The sequence below is a fragment of the Cydia strobilella genome, chromosome 20 (assembly GCF_947568885.1).
Source record: "Cydia strobilella chromosome 20, ilCydStro3.1, whole genome shotgun sequence".
In the NCBI taxonomy this organism is placed as follows: domain Eukaryota; kingdom Metazoa; phylum Arthropoda; class Insecta; order Lepidoptera; family Tortricidae; genus Cydia; species Cydia strobilella.
This window is the reverse complement of record NC_086060.1, coordinates 7,088,891-7,111,248: the sequence shown is the minus strand read 5'-3', so window position 1 is coordinate 7,111,248 and position 22,358 is coordinate 7,088,891. Positions and strand designations below refer to the sequence as shown.

Genomic DNA, 22,358 nt, shown 5'->3' with positions numbered 1-22,358 from the left:
TTATTTCGGGTTCTAAGTTCCCCTGTTTTCTGTTTCTAACGCGCTTGCTTGTGCAATTTGGGTGGAAATCATTGAGAAAATTTGGAAAATTAGATCCTTGAAAATAGCACACTAGATGTTCTTATCTATTATTCTTGAAATTATTAATGTGACAGTGAAATTAATTCGCAGGTCAATAGCAAACTATCTGATAGGTATAGGACTGAGGATGTAATAATAATTGGATATGAATAGTTCTGGTGAAACTTAAAGGTCCAAAATTGTTGTGTTGAAAATAATATTGAAACTATCACTTTAGTAAAGTGGTTACGTAGACTACCTAATTACTATTAGGTAGGCTATTCATGAAATCAGTCCAGTAATGAAATGTTTTGGCGACATAAGTATTTGTTGCTAATAGCAATTCAATTTCAGCAACAAGGTAACCAACTACGGTAAAAGCCAATCTATCGTGTAACTATCATAACATACTGGCCCAGTAGTATTACTGGGGCATATGGATTGTCAACAGCCGTGTAGAGATAAATCAAATTTATGAAGTCCAGTTAAAATGCTGACGGTCCACCGCGACTTGGAAAATCGAAATACATCTCATCTCTCTTCATGTTACTGCAGACAGAGGTGAAACTGGTGAAAGGAATGAATGGACGAAGAGATGGATAATAGCGAATAGTAAATTAAAATTAGTACTGGAGTTACACGTAAGTACGTCATAATTTCATAGAAGTTTGACGTTTAAAATAACACTTGCACTGCATGTGCCATCAAAATAGTTGCAGACTTTTCTTGATTTAACTCTAGCTGATGATGTACCGGAAATATGCTTTGACGATAAATTGATACAGGCCTCCACACTTTTAGCTCTCAAGCTTCTAAACGTCATGTTTCCTCACTTGACAAAGTCGAGTCCCAATTGAGATCTACTTTACATGTAGAAGCCAGAAGGAGGCTAATAAAAACACTCACCATTCAGTCTATCCTTGACGACCTGATGCGCAAACGCCGCCGCAGCCGCCTGCCGCATGGGATCAAGGGCCACCCCCCACGCTCCAAGCGCCCCTAGCGCCCGATGAGCTGGCACCCTCACCACCCCCGGATTCCCAAACCCATAGCCCCCCATACTCAACCCAGGCCTCAATAACCCAGCAGAGTACAACCCTGGAGGGTGTGAAAAATTCATAGGTATCTCCTTCTGATCATCTTTTGCACTTTCTGATTCCGTATCCTCACTTCTATCACTCTCTCCTGAATTCCTCCGTTTCTCTATATCTTCGAAATGCTTCCCTAATAATCTAGATATACTGAAAGGAAGATTTACTCTAGGTTGCGTATTTGTCATATGGTCGTTTGGGCTTGGATATCTTTCATGATAGCTGTGTTCAGAATTCTGATCGTCAGATGCTATACTTCTGTCATGTCCTGATAGCCTGCTGTCTGAGTCTACGTTGATCTCTTCTTGGTCATCATCTGAATGCACTGAAGACATGGTTATAGTTTTTCTTAGCCTTTATGAACAAAAAAACACTGGCACTGAAAGTCTCTTCACCAACAGAAAAACATTTTGAAATTCGAACACTGGATTTAAATTTCGAAAAACAACTGAAACGCGCGTTCCAAATTTGAATCGAGCTCGGTTCGCGCGACCGCCCGCGGCCGAATCGTCAAACACAATATCAAACAGTACGAGCCAATCAGCGTTGCCCCCTCTCTTTTCGATACTGCGATAGTTGACCGCACAAACGCCTCAACTATGCCCGTTGAGTGGAACAGTTTCGAACAAAAGCTTAATACGATTTCCAAACATAAAAACTCGTTTGGACTCACTAACTTAAACAGACGATTCGTTCCGTCCCTTTCAAGGGGAGTCTCGCTTCAATTGGTTCCCCCCTACACATCCATTATTGCTGCATTTTGTGCCTTTTGCTCATTTAAATAAGATCTAAAATCTGTATGACAACTCTAGCAGTTGCCACGTTCTAAGCAGGCTTGTAAAAGGTAAAGTTAACCAGAAATCGTCCGTAAAAGCGAGACGCCGCACACCTAATTGATAGGCTTAACCGCTCGCTAAAAAGAGACAGACATATTTCTGTCAATGGGCGTGACCTTTTGTACTGTAACGCGTCGTTTAAATCTAGTTATGGCCTGACAAATGGTGTACATATTAAGGGGGGGGCAATGTTAGGAAACTATTTTTGAATCTTTTAAGACAGTTAAATTATTTATGCTGGTCGGTCGACCGCCCTCCTATAGTAGACAATGCACTTTATAATAAAATAGATCCCGAGTTCCATGTTATGGGCTGAGATAGGAAGGATAATGTATAGAGGAAGATAGCTTCTTTATGGAATTGACTCTGACAGTTAGACTGGAAAGGGTATATTGTTTGCGAAAAGCGATTTGCTTTTACAATAATTCTGCCGATCGATTTGAGGATGAAGGTTTATGATTATTTAAGTTGTGGCACTTTGGCGTGGTGCCTTTTTAGGGTTACGATTGAACTGAATGTACGAATCGTAAACAGTGCAGGTGTGCAATAGATACAGTAGGTGTGCTTACTAAAACAATTTAGCTGTTGAAATAATGTAGTCATTTATTTATTTAATTTATTAACAGATAGATGTGATATGATATGATTATTATCTCCTATCTCATTGTTATAAGTTTTGTAGTTTAACTTTTCATTGATTTTTGTAATTAATATTTTAATTTTAATATGAATACCACAAGTGCTTTGGTGTAATACTGTTAACCTATGTGTAAAGTTTAAAAACCGGCCAAGTGCGAGTCGGACTCAGTTTCCAAGGGTTCCGTACATTACACAATTTGTAACAAAGTATTTTTTTTTGTGAAACGTGAGTTAAAAAACCCGTTGGGTCGGATCAAAAACTAAGTAATTAAGTCCGACTCACGCTTGACTGCACATTTCTAATAGGTTTTCCTGTCATCTATAGGTAAAGAACTATTTTGTGTATTTTATTTTCAAAATTTTAGACCCAGTAGTTTCGGAGATAAAGGGGGGGAATGGTTATTTTTTTAGCTATTTTCTTAAATAACTTCTAAACTATTTATTCTAAAATTTAAAAACATATATATATATATTTGAGATTCTCAAAATGAGCTTTTTTATTTGATATGTAACAAGATATAGTTTGGAAATCTTTATTTTGAAATTTTCCCATTTACCCCCCAAAACTGGCCCCCATGTTGAAAATTCATTTGTTTACGTTACATGTCCGTCTTTGGGTACCGATTAATCCGCTTCTAATTAACTTAATTTATCTAATTACCTTTTTTGTTTCTCCTAAACCAGGTTTTTATTCAGTACACTGACAGATCACTCTCTACATTTTAAGTAGAGTTGATATAAATAATAAATAATTCTTTCCTTTTGCTGAATGAGGATCGTGTCTTGTTTAATCTAATTTGTGTCTCTTTTGCCCTTTTTAGGGTTCCATACCTAAAGGGTAAAAACGGGACCCTATTACTAAGACTCCGCTGTCTGTCTGTCTGTCCGTCTGTCACCAGGCTGACCGTGATAGCTAGACAGTTGAAATTTTCGCAGACTATGTATTTCTGTTGCCGCTATAAAACAAATGCTAAAAACAGAATAAAATTAATATTTAAGTGGGGCTCCCATACAACAAACGTGATTTTTTTGCATAATGGTACGGAATCCTTCGTGCGCGAGTCCGACTCGCACTTGGCCGGTTTTTTCAATTTTATTTTTCCAATGTAACTCATGATGGGATGAATCAGCAAGGATTTTTTTTTAACTTAGAGGGGGCTAAAGCAAAATTGTAGTTCATATATATATTTTATTTTTTTACACATTTTAATCAAGACTCAAGAGCAAATGCCATGAAAAATTCACACGTAAACTAGACTATACAATGTGTAAATCTAATACGGGCGATAAATTAAACCAGATATAGAATAGGGTATTTGATTAGTCAAATCAGTTTCTTTTTTCGAACTGTCAAAACGATTTTGCTACTATGGAATTTATATGAAACACTAGCATGTGACGTCACAATCAAATTACCTACTCTTTATAGTTTTATACGGGTTTTAAAATAGAAATTGTGTCTAAAAATAGTTGCTGTCTACGTTTTTCTATTAATCTCTTGGTGCTTTATTTCATGCAAGGTGTAAAATAATTTATTTTAAACACAGTCAAATACCCTATTTATCCGTGTAATTAAGAAGTTTTTTAAGTTACACTTAATTATGACCACGTAAATAATTTTTGAAACCGAGCAGCAATGTACTGCAAACATTACGAGATGCGAGATTTTTAAAGTAACTGGTAACGCTTGTAGGCAGCGTTGTCAGTTACTTTAAAAAGCTCGTATCTCGTAACTTTTGTGTTGCTTTACATTGCGGGCGGAATTGTTTTTAATGGTTAAAATTTTCATTGTATTTCTGAGCAAAATTAATCTCAATAATATACTTCTTAGGTCCTATACTATCCACCGTTTAAATATTCGCTCCTATTGAATTTACACACTGTTTTTGCGAGGGCAATCTCCATCCAAAACCTTAAAAAATTAAAGCTGTCTAATTTTCATTTATTTTCAATGGGGTATTTGAATGTATTTAAAATAAATTATTTTACATCATGCATGAAACAAAGCACCAGAAGATTAATTAATAGAGAATCGTAGACAGCAGTTATTTTTATACAATTTCTATTTTAAAACCCGTATTAACTATAAAGTAACTATAAAGAGTAGGTAATTTGATTGTGACGTCACATGCTAGTGTTTTATATAAATTTCATAGTAGCAAAATCGTTTTGACAGTTCGAAAAAGAAACTGATTTGACTAGTAGTCAAATACCCTATTGTATATCGTTAAGCTATGGTGACAGCAGCATAATTTTAGTACCTATTAAATATCTAGATAACACTAGATATAGATCTAAATCTAGATAATAATGATAATAATATAATCGGGGTATCTGGCAGGGCTATAACCGCTAAAATCGTAGATCGCAATTTGCGGGCATTTTTCTCTGTCACTCTAAGTAAGTAAAATAAAACTATGAAAACGGATTATATCGCGTATATTGAACCGCGCGAATAAGTGACCCGTTGACCACGGACGCTGTAAAGGGTTCGAAACGTCAGGATGTATTATAAATTCAATATACGCGATATAATCCGTTTTCATAGTTTTATTTCATGAGTATCGCGGTAACCGAAGACAATATTATCTAAGTAAGTAAGTAAATATTCTTTATTACGCCAAAATTATAAATTAAATTAAATTAAAAAATTAAAAATTATTTATTTTCAGATAGCTGAGATCCATAAATTGTTAGTTACAAGACACTTATAAAACTACATTAGTAAACTACCTATTACATAAAAACATAAAAATACTTATTTCCTAGGTCTTACGACATGAAGGTCGGTATATCGGCAGAGGATATCCGAGTCCCACCTTTCGGCAATCATTCACATACATTTTACATATACACGTAAAACTACAAAGAAATTTAAATCTCTAATCAATCTAATCTCTCGTCCTTCATTGGAGTAAAAGAGAAAGATAACCGCAATTTGCGATTTTCGGTTTTCGCGGTAGCCCCAATGCTGACGAGCTTAAATTTAAACCAATAGATGGATACAGTCTAAGGAAAAAACGTGCCTCGAAAATCACGAAAATTGATTCTCGATCAGATGGCGCCACTAGTTTTGGCCTACTCTCGTAGAGAGGGCGTTAATGGTTTCGTTTGTTATTTATAATTTTAACGCATATCAGTGAAAGAACATTGGTCAAAATCATATAAAAATAATTAATGCAAATGAAAAAATCATTTATCCATATTTAAATACATTTTAACGTATTTTAATAAATCTTCATTTTTAGTTTTAAAGTATATCGATAGATGGCAGTGAATTTACGGTGGTTACAAAATTTACTATGACAGTACCGCTCTATCTTATTATATCCTATCCTCTTTGATTTAAACAGAAGTATGTTTTCAGAATAATTGAGATAAAAGGTCAAAACTCGCTCAATAAGCATAATTATCTTCTATCGCATGTTTCGTGCTGCGCGCCACATCTTTTATTTCTTTCTTATTTCATGGCTTTGGCTAGGTCGATAATACTAGTCGATAGTCGATACCTATTTTTATAAATGAACCTATTTCAAAGGGAAGTTTAAAAATTGGGATTTTATATGGGATATTATTTTTTATCCTAATTTATACAATTCTGCGATTAATAGTGCGACACTATTAATATCAAAAACAACTCGTTTTACAAAATAATCCTTTATCATCCTTTGTACTCCTTTTCCTAATCCCACTGACGCGAGATGGCATCGGCAATGACAATTTAAATTCAATTCTTAATGTAAAAATTGTAAAACATTGAGGCCATTTTTGCTTGGCTAATTTAGATTCCTGGGACCCTGGGACCATAGAGTAACTTATACTAGAGCGGTACTGTCATAGTAAATTTTGTAACCCCAGTAAATTCACTGCCATCTGTTGACACACTTTAAAACTAAAAATAAATATTTATAAAAATACGATAAAATGTATTTAAATATGGATAAATGATTTTTTTATTTGCATTAATTATTTTTATATGATTTTGACCCATGTTCTTTCACTGGTATGCGTTAAAATTATAAATAACAAACGAAACAGTCAACGCCCTCTATACGAGTGTAGGCCAAAACTAGTGGCGCCATCTGATCGAGAATCAAATTTTCGTGATTTTCGAGGCACGTTTTTTCCTTAGACTGTATCCATCTATTACGGAGTTATACTTATCTATCTTTGCTGGGACTTAAGGGGTTAAAAAATAACACCAGCAGAGCCGATGCGCCCTCTAATGTTGAGTAGCGTAAGCCCACGCTAGTGTAGTGACATCTTACGGCAAGTAGTAGTACTATTAAGTACGCGTCCTTAGAGTAAGTTTGTAATCGACTAAATGGTAGTAAACATTAGGACGATAGCGCCATCTGGACCCACTAATTGTTTAATAGTTTTATTTAAAATATTATAAAAATGTCACGTAGGTATGTTATTATAAAATCCGGGGATTCCCAGAATGATGTACAATTTTATACATAATTAATTATTCCTAAAGTGAAGTTCAATAGAAATGGAAAATATTGTAAATATAAATAACAGTTAAAGCTTTTTTATTGAAATATTATTAATTAACATATATTTTATCTTATAAGTACCTGATTTAAATAAAAGAATTAAGTAGGTACAATATGATATATTAAACTTTTGATGAAATCATAGTTGTCCTTAAAACGTGCGAGATTACGAAGTAATGAGGGTAAATTGGTTTGTTTACATTATTTGCCATTACTATTGAACTTTACTTTAGCTATAATTAATTTTATTACCTACCGGCTCAGAATCAATAAACAAAACTAAACTCGAATAAAACGATAAATTTTGGTCATAATATTTTATTTTCTATGATCACTTGTCTTTCTCAGTGAAAAGGAATGAATTTGATTAGCAAAGAAACCGTATACTATCCAGGTTCTAAGTATATATTATAAATCCATGAGGTAGATAATCATAATTAAAATCGATCAGAGTTTCGGCGTTGCGTGAAATTGTGCGCAGAGGCAAATGTTTTATGAACAAAAGTGTACGTGATGTTACGTTGGCTTCTGTTAACTCTAGGTTTTTATATAACTAATGGTCACTATGGTCAGTATTTTAAATTTTTTAAAGTAAATATTTTAAGTCTTTATACTAAAGTACTCGGGTAATACCGATCAATCACGATTGTCCGGCAATTAAGAGGAAAGGGGACGGCCGTTTGTCCATACAAACGTAGTCCCTATTTTCCTCTCTGGATATTGACATTATGGAAAATATTTTTACATAATCGGATGTATGTTAATTGTTAACCAAAGCTATGCTCCTACATTTGACGTTTTTCGATTTTTTGATTACGGTAAAAATCAGGGGCAAAAAACAGATTTGATTAAAAAAATGCTTGTATAATAATTAAAAATTCGAAAAAAAATTAAATTGTTTTCCATCGAATTTTCACGGAAATGTTCGTATTAATTGTCATGCTACTTCAGTCAACCTCAGTACTTTTTGTACCGAGACTAACTGAAATAGCAAGACACGTTCGTACGTTTCCGTGAAAATACAATGAAAAATAATTATGCACTAGATCTGTAACTGTAATTAATTTGCCTACAAATTACTATAAATGTCTACAAAATCTAATTGAAGTATAACTTCTTTAGGCGCGACTAGAGGGTAACTAAGATTTTTTTTTTCTGACGGAAAAGTAACGCTCAGTAGTGACACACGCACAATAGGACACACGTCAAAGTGCCAACATAGCGATAAACGTCAAAGAAGTTTTACTTCAATCGCGCGTAAAGATTACACGCACACACTTTTTGTTTTAATATGCATCAGATCCACAACAAGTTGGTAATACTAATGGATCGGAACACGAAACACGGCGGATCTTGAATGGAAAGGAAATTTCTGACACCAGACCTTACATGGTGAGTTTTGTAATCACTACCGTTCATTTAATCATTCAATCGCCGTCCATTTGAAAATGAAACGAAAATGAAAATGTTTATTTGGGTAACAAAATAAATTACAATAACAATATAATGGCTGGAATTTCCTAGTAGATGAATGTATACAGTGTCAGGAAACCCCGCTCTTCCGTTTGAGGTTTACAGTAGCTGTTTCGGAAATAAACCACATATTTGCAAATTTATCGCAGATAATCGTAAGAGAACAAAATGCACGAAGCATTGAATACTTGTTGATCATCATTGTACTAACCAGTTACACAATCTATGTAATTTGTCGTGTAACGGAGGTCGGTCGGGATCGGGACTGAATGAATTGGGAGTGGAAGAAGAGGGAAGAGGCCTCGACATCCAAGATTTTATAAAATAGGAAATATAGACTTCGTAATTTTTAAAAGTGTGTGTGTGTGAAAGTGTGTGGTGTTGTTTACCTCTGCTTGCGTTTTTGTTTTCTTTCATTGACGTGTGCAATAAAGAGTACCTGTTTGTATTGTATTGTATTGTATTATATTGTATTGTATTGTATTGTGTCATCGTTTAAGGAGTACAATCAATGTTTTAATTGCTCGTGTTACAGGCCCCACCCGGTATACCTAATCCTAATAATACCTTCCATTGCAACTGCCATGAGCATGTATTGCGCGTGTCTTCGTAGTACGCTTTAGCGTAATGAAAGCCGAGGAATAATTCCTGGTGTTCTCTTAGGTATACCTCCGGCCTGCCAAGGTGACCCCGGCCTTGGACCCCAACTGGCTCTGCGGCGGGGTGATTGTCCACCCCCGCTACATCCTGACGTCTGCCGCCTGCATTGAGGATGTCACTCACTTTTACATAGTGTCCGGAACCCACAGGTGAAAATTGCCACCTGACAATGAAACCTTTGCTGATCCAATAAGTAAGGTCAGGTCAATGCGGCCAATTCCGTTTGCGTGTAATGCGTACACGAACATATTTTTATCAACCGTCAGCTACATAACTAGCACATGATGCTTTTGACTGTAATTATTTGGTAATTTGAACAATAAGTAGACTTACTTAGTAGTTACTAGTAGTTACCTGGTTCCAACACTAGTAATTGTATAAAATAATCTACACCTAAAACATCATGATATAATATTCACTTATCCATAGTATCAATACCCTAGCTCACAGTCATACTAATTACGGTGAAAAAATTGTTGTAATTAGTGCATAAACATTATTACCTATAACTAAATTTTTCGCGTAATTAGTACAACTGTGAGTAATTAGTACGTACGACTGTGATCTAGGGTATCGTTAATTCGTTATACCCTCTTGTAACATATTCAAATGTTCTGTCTGTGCCAAACAATGGAAAGATATAGGCTGGTAATTATGATGATTATCCGTGATTCTATTTAACAGATGGATACCGCCAAAGGAGACCAACGAATGTATTAAGCAGGGCGCCATTAAAGCAATTTGGAAATGTGTTCCAAAAAGTAAGTTAAATTTGTAAAAATTTCCTAAAGGTAAGTAACAGATAGACGATTACTTAACTGGAACTTTAAAAAACTATTTAATATTCTACTCATTAAAGCGGTTTTTCTGATATTTTTCAGGGTTTTTAACTACATTCGCATTCGTTTTTTTAAAGATCTCATCCTCATTAATAGCTTCTGCCATAAATCCCCGTGTCACCCCAGCGAAATTAAGGATGACTCTCGCTAGACCGGGCCGGGGCCTGGCCGGAGCTTCCGGCGCTTCGTTTTCTATGGAAAGCAACACGTGATCACCGATCAGCCGTCATAGAAAATGACATGTCGGACGCCTCGGCCCAGGCAAGCCCCGGTTTAGCGTGAGTCTAAACTTGGCTAAAGAAAATACTGTAGATCAAATTTAAGGGATTTTTCGGATCAGATCAAATTGACGCCTAAAATTTCTCAATCTGGCATGAAACTATCAAGCAACTGGTCTGTCTATTTGACTGCTGCTTGCACTGCTGGGCACATCATCCTTTTAGGGGGTATTACTGCAATATTCTGCCATCAAAGTGCAGCACTAGCTCCTTTAGTAAACCATAGAGTAACTTATACATACTGTGCCTTTAAAAGTTTTTGACAAGTTTTCAGAGATAATAAAATATGACATTGATGCAAAGTTGATGCATCAAGGCAGTTTGTTTAACCACCGGGAAAAGCGAATCCGAAATTTTGCTATTTGCCTTTTTATCGCTCGAATATGCAAGTGTCAGAGATGTTAGATAACGAAATTTCAATTTTCTTGTTTCGCGATAAACCCTCAGATTGTGGTAGTGGCGCCCCCTACCGACGCAGAGTTTCGCGTAATATTCCCTACTTTTGGTCATGAGCGCATGAGCACTGTACATTTAAACAGTCATCATCTACTTTCAAACAATCTAATTTTGATCGAGCCCTAAATCTGATCTAACAGCCTACCGATTCGACGGAACCCAGTTCAACAACATCCGTTGGATGTCAAACGACATAGCGGTCGTCATGACGGCGGAACCGATCAACTTCAAGAAGCGCGTGAAGGGCTGCGATTTCATCCCGCAAATGATCACGTTTAACAACGTGAGCGACGAATACGAGGCTCCAGAAACCTCAGCTTCTGTCGCAGGATGGGGTTCTACGGAATCCTTTACAGACGTAAGCACTTAGCAGCTAGAGAATTAAGCGAGTTGCGGTACCCAATGTACCTACCTAATTGGCGAGATCAAAGCCACATGGCTCCGCTGGCTCGGCTACCTAGAAAAGGTGGGAGAGGATCGAGCTGTGAGAAGGGCGTATGTGGGGCACCCGGGTAGAAAACGCTCGTCCGGACGTCCCATATACCGTTGGAGTGACGGAACCCTAAGAGGCCTGTTGGGATCGGCCCTACCTACGACCCCGTAGGCCCACAATAGGGCAGAGTTGTGTTCTCTTGTCTCCGGCCAAAATCCTTTTTGAGTCACTGAGCCAGTGAATAAGTAAGTAAGCACTTGACATGCGACAGTGTGGAACTGCCATGATAAAGCCAAATTAAGAGTAGTATGAAAATAAGGCGTTTATTGAACGCAGAATCCATACTTTGTCGTTGCCAATCCTGTGCAGAGTTAGCTTTGATAGACCCTAATCATTGATAGCTACAGAAAGGGGTCACTATTGTTTCCCATAATATATGTGTCCGCATTTTTGCTAGTCATAATTTGTTTTTTTAGAAACGCGTAACTTTTCAGGATTGCCATAAAACAAACCTAACCTTACCGAACCTATCTAGGTATATAGGCAATAATAGGCATAGCTGGGCACCGTTAATCAAATAATTAACTTTTTAAGCTTTTATCGTTATACGCAAAAAATGAATAAACCAATTTAAGTAATTGTTTAAACTAAGAACAAATTAAATAATTTTCTATTAACATATTTTAATTAGTGTTTTTTTAAGTAGACACACTACAGTTATTTCAGTTTATTGTTTAAACTGTCTTTACGATTTTTTTTATTTTTCGATTAAAATTATCACGTATCAATATCGCTTAGCGCGACATTACTTCACTGTAGGTAGTGTAGGTAGGTACCTAATACAACCACATGCTGACTTTGAAATGCAGAGCTCGTAAAGCAATTGTTCAACAATAGATCAACATTTAGGTTCTCTTTGTGCAGTTTCAAATGGAATCCCGCCATCGTAAATGAGATGTCTTTTTTTTCTTACCTACCTATAATTTATTTTCACTCACAATACATTGCCGTTGCCACGCGTCGCACAAATGTCGACCACCCCGAACGTACTTGTCAGAACTAGTTTTTTGCGGCCCGGTGGGGTGCGATTAACGATTAACGGACTAGGGAAATGTAACGGAAGTTAACGAGTCCGTTAACACTTTTTCAAGTTAACTTAAAAGTTAATCCGTTAATCGAAATGTTAACTTCGTTAATTAACGGATTAACGAGTTAATGCCCAGCTATGTATGGATAACCTTACGAAAAGCCTAAATAGTTAACGGTTTCAGAATTAGGACTAATGATAATATGACAATCAATACATGATGACTTAAAACTTTATGTCAAACAAAGGGACCCCTACAAAAAGTTTTAAGATAAAGTAAAATCTCATAACATAATAATTAAGTTTCCATTTTTCAAATAGGAAATTTCATTTTCCATATGAAATTGTGACAGAAATCATTCAGTGTGGATAGTTTTGGAAAGTTTTCATCGGCACAATCAGTTGGTAGCCGAACTAGCCGAACGGTAAAGATTCTGAATAATTTAAACTGGTCACTCACGTATTTCAAGTCGAATTGCTCGACATTCTCGCGTGCTTCTAAATAGCAAACCGTGGGTTTGAAACTTTGAACCCCGCTCGTATACTCATAACTTATGTTTTAAGTACTTATCCTTTGATATTTCTAATATTGTCCCAAACAGCCCGCCGACGCCATTGATTTCGGTGACTCCACTGAGGCCCCCCGCCCCCTGCCCGGCGGTGGCGACACCGGGGCGGATATTACCCGCTCTATCAACTCAGTCCAGCTCATGGAAGCCGACGTGGAAATATTACCAAAAAGTAGGGTACAAAAATCAATTTGCCTTTCTGTTTTCAATATTGTTATTTAAAAATAATGTTTAAAAAACATTTAAATGTTAGGTACAGTCAGCATCAAAAATTACTTTTTCTATTATGGTTGCAACTTTCAGGCTTCCTCTTATATAGGTACTAATTCCTTATCCTATCCATTCTTGTCACGCCACACATCCATTTTAACATTCCCATCTCATCTTTTCTTCCGTCACCTTTAGGGCCCAAAAGTATCTAAATACCATTCTTTAATAACAAAAAGGTTGAGGTCTCGATAACCTCGATATGTAGCACAATGTGAGACTGTGACAGATACTTACTTTTTAACGCGAACTGTGGAGAGATATCTTTGTAAAAGCATTCCAGGGTGACAGATACTTTTGGCGCGTTGTTTTCTTCGCTGATGCTATTGATGCTCACTTTACTGTATGAATATGCAATGTTGTTTGTAAATGTGTCGTGAATGTCGTGTAATAGTCATACTTGTTATGGCCATTTTTTGCCCGGATGCTGCACTTCATGATAAAAGCAAGCCGCTTTGCACAGTGCTAGTAGGGACCAAACTGAGTGATTTGACCCGCAGCAGCGCAAGTTTCACCCCTTAGGAACAGAGATGGCGCCACTTCTTTAAAAAATATTTCAAAAAATTCTACAAGCTAAACCAATGAACCGATTTAAATGTTTTATATCTCAAATGAAAGCTCATTATATACATTACTTTTAAAAACATACTCAAAAAATATATACTGATTACTTTCGACAAAAAACGGCATCTTAAGATTTTTTTTTTACTCGATTGATAGCTTTTACTTGGTTTCTCAAAAAAAATGTATGGAACATGAATAGCTTAATGCATGTATATATTACTGAATAAATAACAAGTATTATAAAAAAAACCCGACACCGATACCTCTCATACTTCACGAAATATAAAAGTTTGAATGTGAGTGTAAATTTCTTCAAAATATATTTCAAAAAATTCTACAAGCTTAACTATTTGACCGATTTCAATGTTTAATATCTCAAATAAAAGCTCATTATATACATTACTTATAAAAAAATACTCATAAAACATATACTGAACCCTTTTGGCAAAAAACGGCATCTTAAGTTTTTTTCTTACTCGATTGATAGTTTTTACTTGATTTCTTAAAAAAAATATTATGGAACATGAATAGTTTAATAAATATATATATAGTACTGAGTATATAAAAGTATTACAAAAAAACCCGACACCCATACCTTTCATTCTTCACGAAATATTTAAGTTCAATTATGCACGTTCTTACAAATAAATCCTTTAAAAGAAATCTTCTACCGCAGTAAGTGCACTGATTTTAATATGAAATGTGTCATATGAAAAGAAATCACCCAATTTATTTTAATAAATAAAAAAATTATAAATAAAAACTGAATAAAGTTTTTTCCTGGTGGTAAATTACAAAAAAATATAACAAATTTAAAATTAGGAATTATTTTTATTTAAAGTGACTACATTTGTAAACAAAAAACTTTGATGTCCTCTTCGGGTACATATTTCATATTTATTTATTGCAACCATGGTTACAAATTCTTGGTAGTTCCACATGGACCCGTGGGGGCATAGCAATATTACATGCATACTTAGGATACATATAAGCCGAATTGAATCAGATAATTGTCAGTGTATTAAATACAAAAATAAACGGGCAACTAATTATTACATCAATGATGTCAAATTATATGGTTCACCGGTAGATGTAAAACTGAAAAAGAAAAGTCGTTTTGTTAAGTACTCGTACCATTCCAATACTACAAAATCACTGATCATACATGAACTGGTTGCTGTAGATTACTGTTGAATTATTTTTGTGCCTAGTTGATAACCATTAAACCTATAATTTTGTGCCAGACCTATAATTAGTGGTCAGCATGCAAAATAACCCTGGATTGAAAATTACATTAACTTACTTTTGATTTGTACAGCCACATTTGCATGATTTACACTGGGCTGTGCATGGCCAGCTGACGCGACGACACCCACAATGCATAGTTTCGCAGACAGATTTGCAGCCACAATGGTCCAAGAGGCTTAATTGAGACCAAATCGCTGTAAATGCCGACCATTCCGGAGTCCAACTCTCTTTTTCCTCAGTCCATCCCCAAAAAGATGTACATGGTATGGAAACTTCTGGTTTCAGAGCGTTTCCCCATATATGGCCCTCTTGGTAAGCTGGTCGAAGTGCATGTTTATAGAGAGCAGCTGATGTAGGTGGCAGGGTTGGCAGGTTCTAATTTCTCAGCCAAATCAGATTTGTTCCCTGAACGACGCCCTCCATTGACTGACAACGAAGGTGGAAAAATTTGGTTTTCGTACTGGAAGAATTCGTTCAGATCAAGCTGCCTTTCTCTGGCCACTATAAAAAGACGGTAAAATAGGAGTATGTCAACTTTTAAGTTTTTGATTTTGTCAGTTGTCAGGTGTGTAACTACATATTTTAATTTTAGTATAAAGTAACCCTAGATTTGTGTTATTGTTTGGCCAAACGGAACACATAAACGTAATTGAAGTTCACAAATATTTGTTTGCTTCAAAAAACAAGCTTGTGTCAAGCCTGCCACCTACATCAGCTGCTCTCTATAAACATGCACTTCGAGCCACTTACCAAGCGGGCCATATATGGGGAAACGCTATGAAACCAGAAGTTTCCATACCATGTCCATCTTCTTGGGGATGGACTGAGGAAAAAGAGAGTTGGACTGCGGAATGGTCGGCAGTTACAGCGATTTGGTCGCAATTAAGCCTCTTGGACCATTGTGGCTGCAAATCTGGCTGCGAAACTATGCGTTGTGAGTGTCGTCGCGTCAGCTTACCATGCACAGCCCAGTGTAAATCATGCAAAGGTGACTGTACAAATCAAAAGTAAGTTAATGTAATTTTCAATCCAGAGTTATTTTGCATGCTGACCACTGATTATAGGTCTGGCACAAATTATAGGTTTAATGGTAATCAACTAGGCTCAAAAATAATTCAACAGTAAATCTACAGGCACAAAAAATTTCCAACAGTAATCTACAGCAACCAGTTCATGTATGATCGGTGAATTTGTAGTATTGAAATGGTACGAGTACTTCTCAAAACGACTTTTTTTTACAGTTCTACATCTACCGGTGAACCCGAAGAGGACATTTAAGTTTTTTGTTTACAAATGTAGTCACTTTAAATAAAAATAATTCCTAATTTTAGATTTGTTATATTTTTTTGTAATTCAGCACCAGGAAAAAACTTTATTCAGTTTTTATTTATTATTATTTTATTTATTAAAATAAATTGGGTGATTTCTTTTCATATGACACATTTCATATTAAAATCAGTGCACTTACTGCGGTTGAAGATGTCTTTTAAAGAATTTATTTGTAAGAACGTGCATAATTGAACTTAAATATTTCGTGAAGAATGAAAGGTATGGGTGTCGGGTTTTTTTGTAATATTTTTATATACTCAGTACTATATATATATATATATTAAACTATTCATGTTCCATATTTTTTTTTTATGAAATCAAGTAAAAACTATCAATCGAGTAAGAAAAAAAACTTAAGATGCCGTTTTTTGCCAAAAGTATTCAGTATATGTTTTTTGAATATTTTTTATAAGTAATATATATAATGAGCTTTTATTTGAGATATTAAACATTAAAATCGGTCGAATAGTTTAGCTTGTAGAATTATTTGGAATATATCTTAAAGAAATTTGCACTCACATTCAAACTTTCATATTTCGAGAAGTATGAGAGATATCGGTGTCGGGTTTTTTTTATAATACTTGTTATTTATTCAGTAATATATAAATGCATTAAACTATTCATATTCCATACAATTTTTTTGAGAAATCAAGTAAAAACTATCAATCGAGTAAAAAAACAAACTTAAAATTCCCGTTTTTATCAAAAGTATTGAGTATATATTTTTTGAGTATTTTTTTAAAAGTAATGTATATAATGCGCTTTCATTTGAGATATTAAACATTTAAATCGGTTCATTGGTTTAGCTTGTAGAATTTTTTGAAATATAATTTAAAGAAGTGGCGCCATCTCTGTTCCTAAGGGGTGAAACTGCCGCTGCTGCGGGTCAAATCGCTCAGTTTGGTCCCTACTATCACTGTGCAAAGCGGCTTGCTTTTATCATGAAGTGCAGCATTTTGTTCATAACAAGTATGACTATAATCAGCACCTTAGTTTGTGGTCCCATTAAAGTGTTGCGTGTTGCGTTGTGTTGTTGCGTTACGTTGCGTCGCGTTGCGTTGCGTCGAGTGCCACATTATGCGTTGCGACGACCCGACTGATATAAGTATATCAGTCTGTTTTATTTAACTTCATTTATAATTCATGTTAATAAATGTATTTTCTTTCTTTGAAAAGACAGCTGTAAAAGCCTCTGGCTGCCGCGGTACCACGAGATTATCGACAATTACATGATCTGTGGAAAGAGCATCTATTACGACGAGATGCATCAGGAATGTGAGGTATTAAGTATTTGTTGGAGTTAGAAAAAGCTAAGTTGGCAGCGTTTTTGATAGCCCAGATAGCCAAGTGTTATTTAAAAGTCATAATTTCATAGATTTTTTTTCGTGTGGGCTGTCAAAATCGCTGTCAACTTAGCTTAGTTTAACTTTACCCTAATATTTTGATGATTAGGCTATTCTCAAACATCAACATCAAATATCAAACATTTATTCAGCAAATAGGCCACAGGGGCACTTTTACATGTCAATTTTTACAAGCAATTCAAAACCAAAATTTACAAAAAACAATTACAAATATGGAATCAATAAAATATTAGATACTATGTCAGAGATGTATCCAGTCTAAATGTCGTGTAAACTAATAAAAATTATACAAACAACAGACAATTCCTAAAATTGTTTAGAGATGTAAAAGTCTCTAGGTGTCAGAGATAAAATATGTATAATAAATTTAAAAACATCGAATAAACGATCATAATTATCCTTAGAGGTGTAAAGGGTCTCCAAGACTTGAATTGTTATATAAGTAATTATAAGACAAGAAATTAAATCAGACAGACAAGAACCGAATGAAGTGTCTAACGTTAATGCCACTCAAAAGTAAAGTTACATAGGACTCATTTGACAAAGTCACTTCAATAAAATTCACTGCCGTGGGCGTGGCTCTAATGACACTACTTTCCGTTCGGATTGCGATTACACCAGCGTTACTGGTGCAGTACAGAAATGCGGCCGTCAATACTGCCGACTGCATTGCGGTAGCAAACGTCAAAAATCCGCTGTGCGATTTACTCGTATAATTATAAGGTACAGACGTTATTATGCATTCAGGCACAATACATACAATTAAGGTGTATCCACACCGCAGTTAATTTTTGTGGAGAGACACTGTGCAACACAGTAATATTAGGTAAAAACTTACCTAGTTGTAAGTACAGTGTTGCTCCACAGTTCCTGCGGTGTGAAGGCACCTTTACATGTTAGGATGTATTTTCAACTAAGTAGTAAGTGCCTTCCATACAGACTTGTTCTAATGGTGGTTACTAGAGTTTAAACTCTTAGATGTATTGGTATATTTTTCAGGAAAACCAAATGGAGTGTAGAGAGTTGGTATATACGCCGGAGGATGGCGGTACTGTCCGGAGACATCAAGGCAAAACATTCGAAAAGCTAGTGTTACAATCGTTAAAGAGGATGAAGATTTTGAGACGAGCGAGGCAAAAATCACTGAGAAGAGAAGGAAAAGACGTTGGAGGGTTTTGTGAGGTAAATGAACGTCTTATTAAGTAATTAGGTACCTACTTATGTAACCTGATCGCCTAGCATGACTTACGTTCTTGGTGCGACTATATGTGCCATTTTCAATCAAAAGGGTACTTATTAACGGCTAAATCTATACAAGTCATGGGCCCCGCTGTCTACAATAACTTACCAGCATCCATAACTGATGCGCCTAGTCTGGTGAGTTTCAAGGCAAAACTCAAAAATTGGCTTATTGAGCGGCCGTTTTATAGTGTCGAAGAATATCTGACCTCAAAATATGTATAAAATGACGTTAATAATAATAATTAAGTAATAATACTGTAATAATGATATAATAATAATAATTGATTTCCGAAATGTACATATGTAAATCTTGACATGTAATTTATATTACCAATAAAGTATGAGTATGAGTATGAGTATTGTCGATTGTCAATAAGGCGCTATTTCCATACAGCTTCAATTTGAAATCAACTTTATTGATAAGCGACAATGTGGTACCTTTTGGTTGAAAATGTCACATATGTATACCTAACTAGCGCGACTTCAAGTAGATATGGGATCGCGCGCGACAGCGCGTCATGCATTTTAAGGATTAAAAAAATTTGGACTGTAGAGTAGAAAAAGATATAATTAATTTTTAGGTGTAAGTAGATAATACTCATACTTAAACAGATAGAAAACATCCAAAACTCAGTAGCAACATATCCCTGCCAATACAACATTGTAGACGGGGGTTGACGTCAGTACTAACAGAGGTAGACTTGTCATCTGCAGATTAATAAAAATGAGCTTGACGTTTACGTTAGCGACTGCGTAAACTCGATCGCAGTCCATCTCGCTCGCACTGATGTATTAATGCGATCGAGTTCACGCAGTCGCTAACGTAAATATCAAACGCCAACTCGTGGTAGCCGTACTGGTGTTGAGAGTGTATAAAAGTCAATACGATCACGGAGGCCCGCTAATCACAGGCAAGGGCAAGCCATCAATGGTGATCGGCATTATGTCCGCCTACAGAACCCTAAACCCATATGCTACATCTACTTTCTCTTTTATAACATTTCAGAACGATCACGGAGGCCCGCTGATCACGGGCAAGGGCAAGACCTCAATGGTGATCGGCATCATATCCGCCTACAGGACCCTGAACAGCTCCAAGCGCTGCGTGGGCCCGTTCCTGTACACCAGCGTGTTCAACAACAGGAACCTCATCAACTGTGCTATTAATAGGCAGATGGGGTTTGTTCAGTTACCTGTAATTCCTTATCTTACACAATGAAAAACGCAAAACGCACACAAACATATTTGGGTAATTGTTTGATAATATGTCTGCGGTAGCATCTAATTGATTGCCACGACTCTTTCACACATTATGTATGGGTCGGTATAATGTTGTTAATAATATTTTACACAACAAAGCGTGCAAAAACATCCAACCGGATAGAGTCATTCCGACAACCGTCGAGCCCAGCTGAGATTCTTCCTAGAGTCTTCTAGGCTAGACTTTAGCGGACCAAACTTCCATTAGCATTCCCTCACCACACCCAGATCAGTATCAACCGATCTTGCTAGAGCACACTCAGTAGGAGTATTCCAGTATGTCCTGTATTATCCCTAGACTACCTTCCCCCGCACAGCCCGATTGCTCTTCTGCTCCAGATGTATAGAGTCCAAGGCAGGTTCGAAAAAATCCATTGTATGCATTTGGCGCGAATCAAACAAACCATAGGTTTATAAACTGAAGTAGATATCATACACCAAAAAAAAGAACACAAATCAAAATATTTCATAAAAATTATTTGTTTTTTTTCCTTAGTTGGAAAGCATAGGTTTGTTTGCTTGATTTAAAAAACCCCTTATCTGGCATGCTAATCTGATCTCCGCTAATCAACATCTGCCAGACGCCCGGATCAACTAATAAAAGGGGCTTCATCAAGGTTTCATTGTCTCAAAATCACAAAATTCTACACCTTTTTCCTGAGGTAGGTATTGTGTTAAATGACAAGATTTCTTTAACAGTTTATTTATATTTCACAGAAAACTATGTAGGACTGTATTAAGAGATTCCAGTACGGTGCTAGACCAAGAACATATTAATTGGGGTGACAAGTACAAGGACGACAGGTATTTTTTTTATGTAAACTTTTCATATCATATACAACTAGAAATAAACTTATCATATACGCACCTACCGCACTGCCTATGTGCCTATGCTAGGAGGAGTCCTGGAGTCTTATGCAGGCCTTGAACTATTTTATTAAAAAGTGATGAAATCAGAATGTTTATTTTATCAGCACTCTAATCTTACCTAACTATTCAGGCATAACACATGCATGCCAAAAAATGCTTCATATTTCCTACCAGGGCAAGTCTCCCGGACTTCCCCTAGGTACATACTTATTTTAACATAAGTGCAAATACTAATATACACGCTCTTATCCAGGCAACTGAGGTCTAAGCAAGACATAGCTAAGAAGAAAAAGCATCACAGCAAGAGCAAAACACGAAAATCCAACGACACAAGATCTGCTCATCGCCTGGCCGCTGTTAAACTAGTACAAAATGACCGTCAAAACCGTCAAAACGTAAAGGAAAATAAGTCAGAAGCGTTTCTCTTCGGCCAGGGGGCGCTTGCGTACAATAAGATCAGACGCCAAGTCCCGCCGCGGAAACGCAGCGGTCGCGGGCGCTTGGGTCGCCGCGGTAGCGCGGGTGTGAAGAGCGTTGGCAAGCTTGGCAATCATAGTTCCAACGCGCTGAAGAGAAAAAAAAATCTTAAATCGAGGAATTAGGTACGGTAGTAATCGCGCAGTGAATAATAAATATTTTGTAACTTAGCGATCTTTCATTTAACCAGAACCAAGAAAAATATCAGTTGTTTTTTTATCTCGTTTCCCTCCCACAATTGGAAATACTAGAAATTAGAAAAAATATTAAATACATCAATAAAATATAAAGCGTATTCTAAGCTACCTACTAACTAAAATGTCAGCAACAAGGAAAGCTAGTTAAATCGTTATTACTTTTAATTCCATAAAAGTTTATGATACAATAAGAAAACATACCTAAAAGTGAGCCTAAAAGGCAATAAGGGAATCTCATAAAGGTAAACTTAACATTTTCAAAAACGGGATGTTCTAAATATACCTCAGATATCTAGAAAGCACTGGCTGAAAAGGTCCTTATTAGGGACCTTCCAGGATAGACGCCCCAGTGGCATAGTTCTCCTAGTGAGTATTTCAGTATTTTATTTACATTAGTTACGTGCAAAGCCTCATTAAATTGTAAGACTTTATTGTGTTGTTGATAGAGCTATACTAGAATGACATGCAAGGACGTTTCAGTTTTGAATTGATGTTGGCAAGCTTTAGAAAATTAATTAGTTTACCGTTGATTTATTATGATACCGGTGTATGAACTAAAGGATAATAGCTATTATGATAAAACTAAATATACTAAGTACCTACATATATTTTATACA

The 22,358-nt window shown here is 36.0% G+C and overlaps 3 protein-coding genes across 4 annotated transcripts in view; 1 reads left to right on the top strand and 2 right to left on the bottom strand.

The window, feature by feature from the left end:
• LOC134750644 (T-cell leukemia homeobox protein 3) overlaps positions 1-2,474 on the bottom strand; it is a 43,979-nt gene extending 41,505 nt beyond the window's left edge. Inside the window, exon 1 of the mRNA XM_063685864.1 lies at positions 967-2,474. Within this exon, the coding sequence (XP_063541934.1) occupies positions 967-1,486 (520 nt within the window). The 5' untranslated portion in view covers positions 1,487-2,474. The remainder of the gene's footprint in view (positions 1-966) is intronic.
• The window catches only part of LOC134750524 (BTB/POZ domain-containing protein KCTD9), a 512,667-nt gene that overhangs the window by 419,393 nt on the left and 70,916 nt on the right, over positions 1-22,358 (bottom strand). The window lies entirely within an intron of this gene.
• On the top strand, positions 7,598-21,695 carry LOC134750750 (uncharacterized). Its single transcript, XM_063685992.1, has 11 exons — positions 7,598-7,696; positions 8,429-8,520; positions 9,265-9,410; positions 9,946-10,022; positions 10,975-11,192; positions 12,957-13,095; positions 17,508-17,611; positions 18,695-18,877; positions 19,944-20,116; positions 20,915-21,014; positions 21,355-21,695. The coding sequence occupies exons 1-11, from the start codon at positions 7,642-7,644 to the stop codon at positions 21,667-21,669; spliced, it is 1,602 nt and encodes a 533-aa protein (XP_063542062.1). The 5' UTR covers positions 7,598-7,641; the 3' UTR covers positions 21,670-21,695.

Excerpts from the sequence above, each read along its gene's own strand:
- LOC134750750 (XM_063685992.1), top strand. The coding sequence starts at position 7,642 with ATGTTACGTTGGCTTCTGTTAACTCTAGGTTTTTATATAACTAATGGT. Across the intron at positions 10,023-10,974 it reads TTGGAAATGTGTTCCAAAAA|CCTACCGATTCGACGGAACC; the intron begins GTAAGTTAAATT and ends CTGATCTAACAG. Across the intron at positions 11,193-12,956 it reads CTACGGAATCCTTTACAGAC|CCCGCCGACGCCATTGATTT; the intron begins GTAAGCACTTAG and ends TGTCCCAAACAG.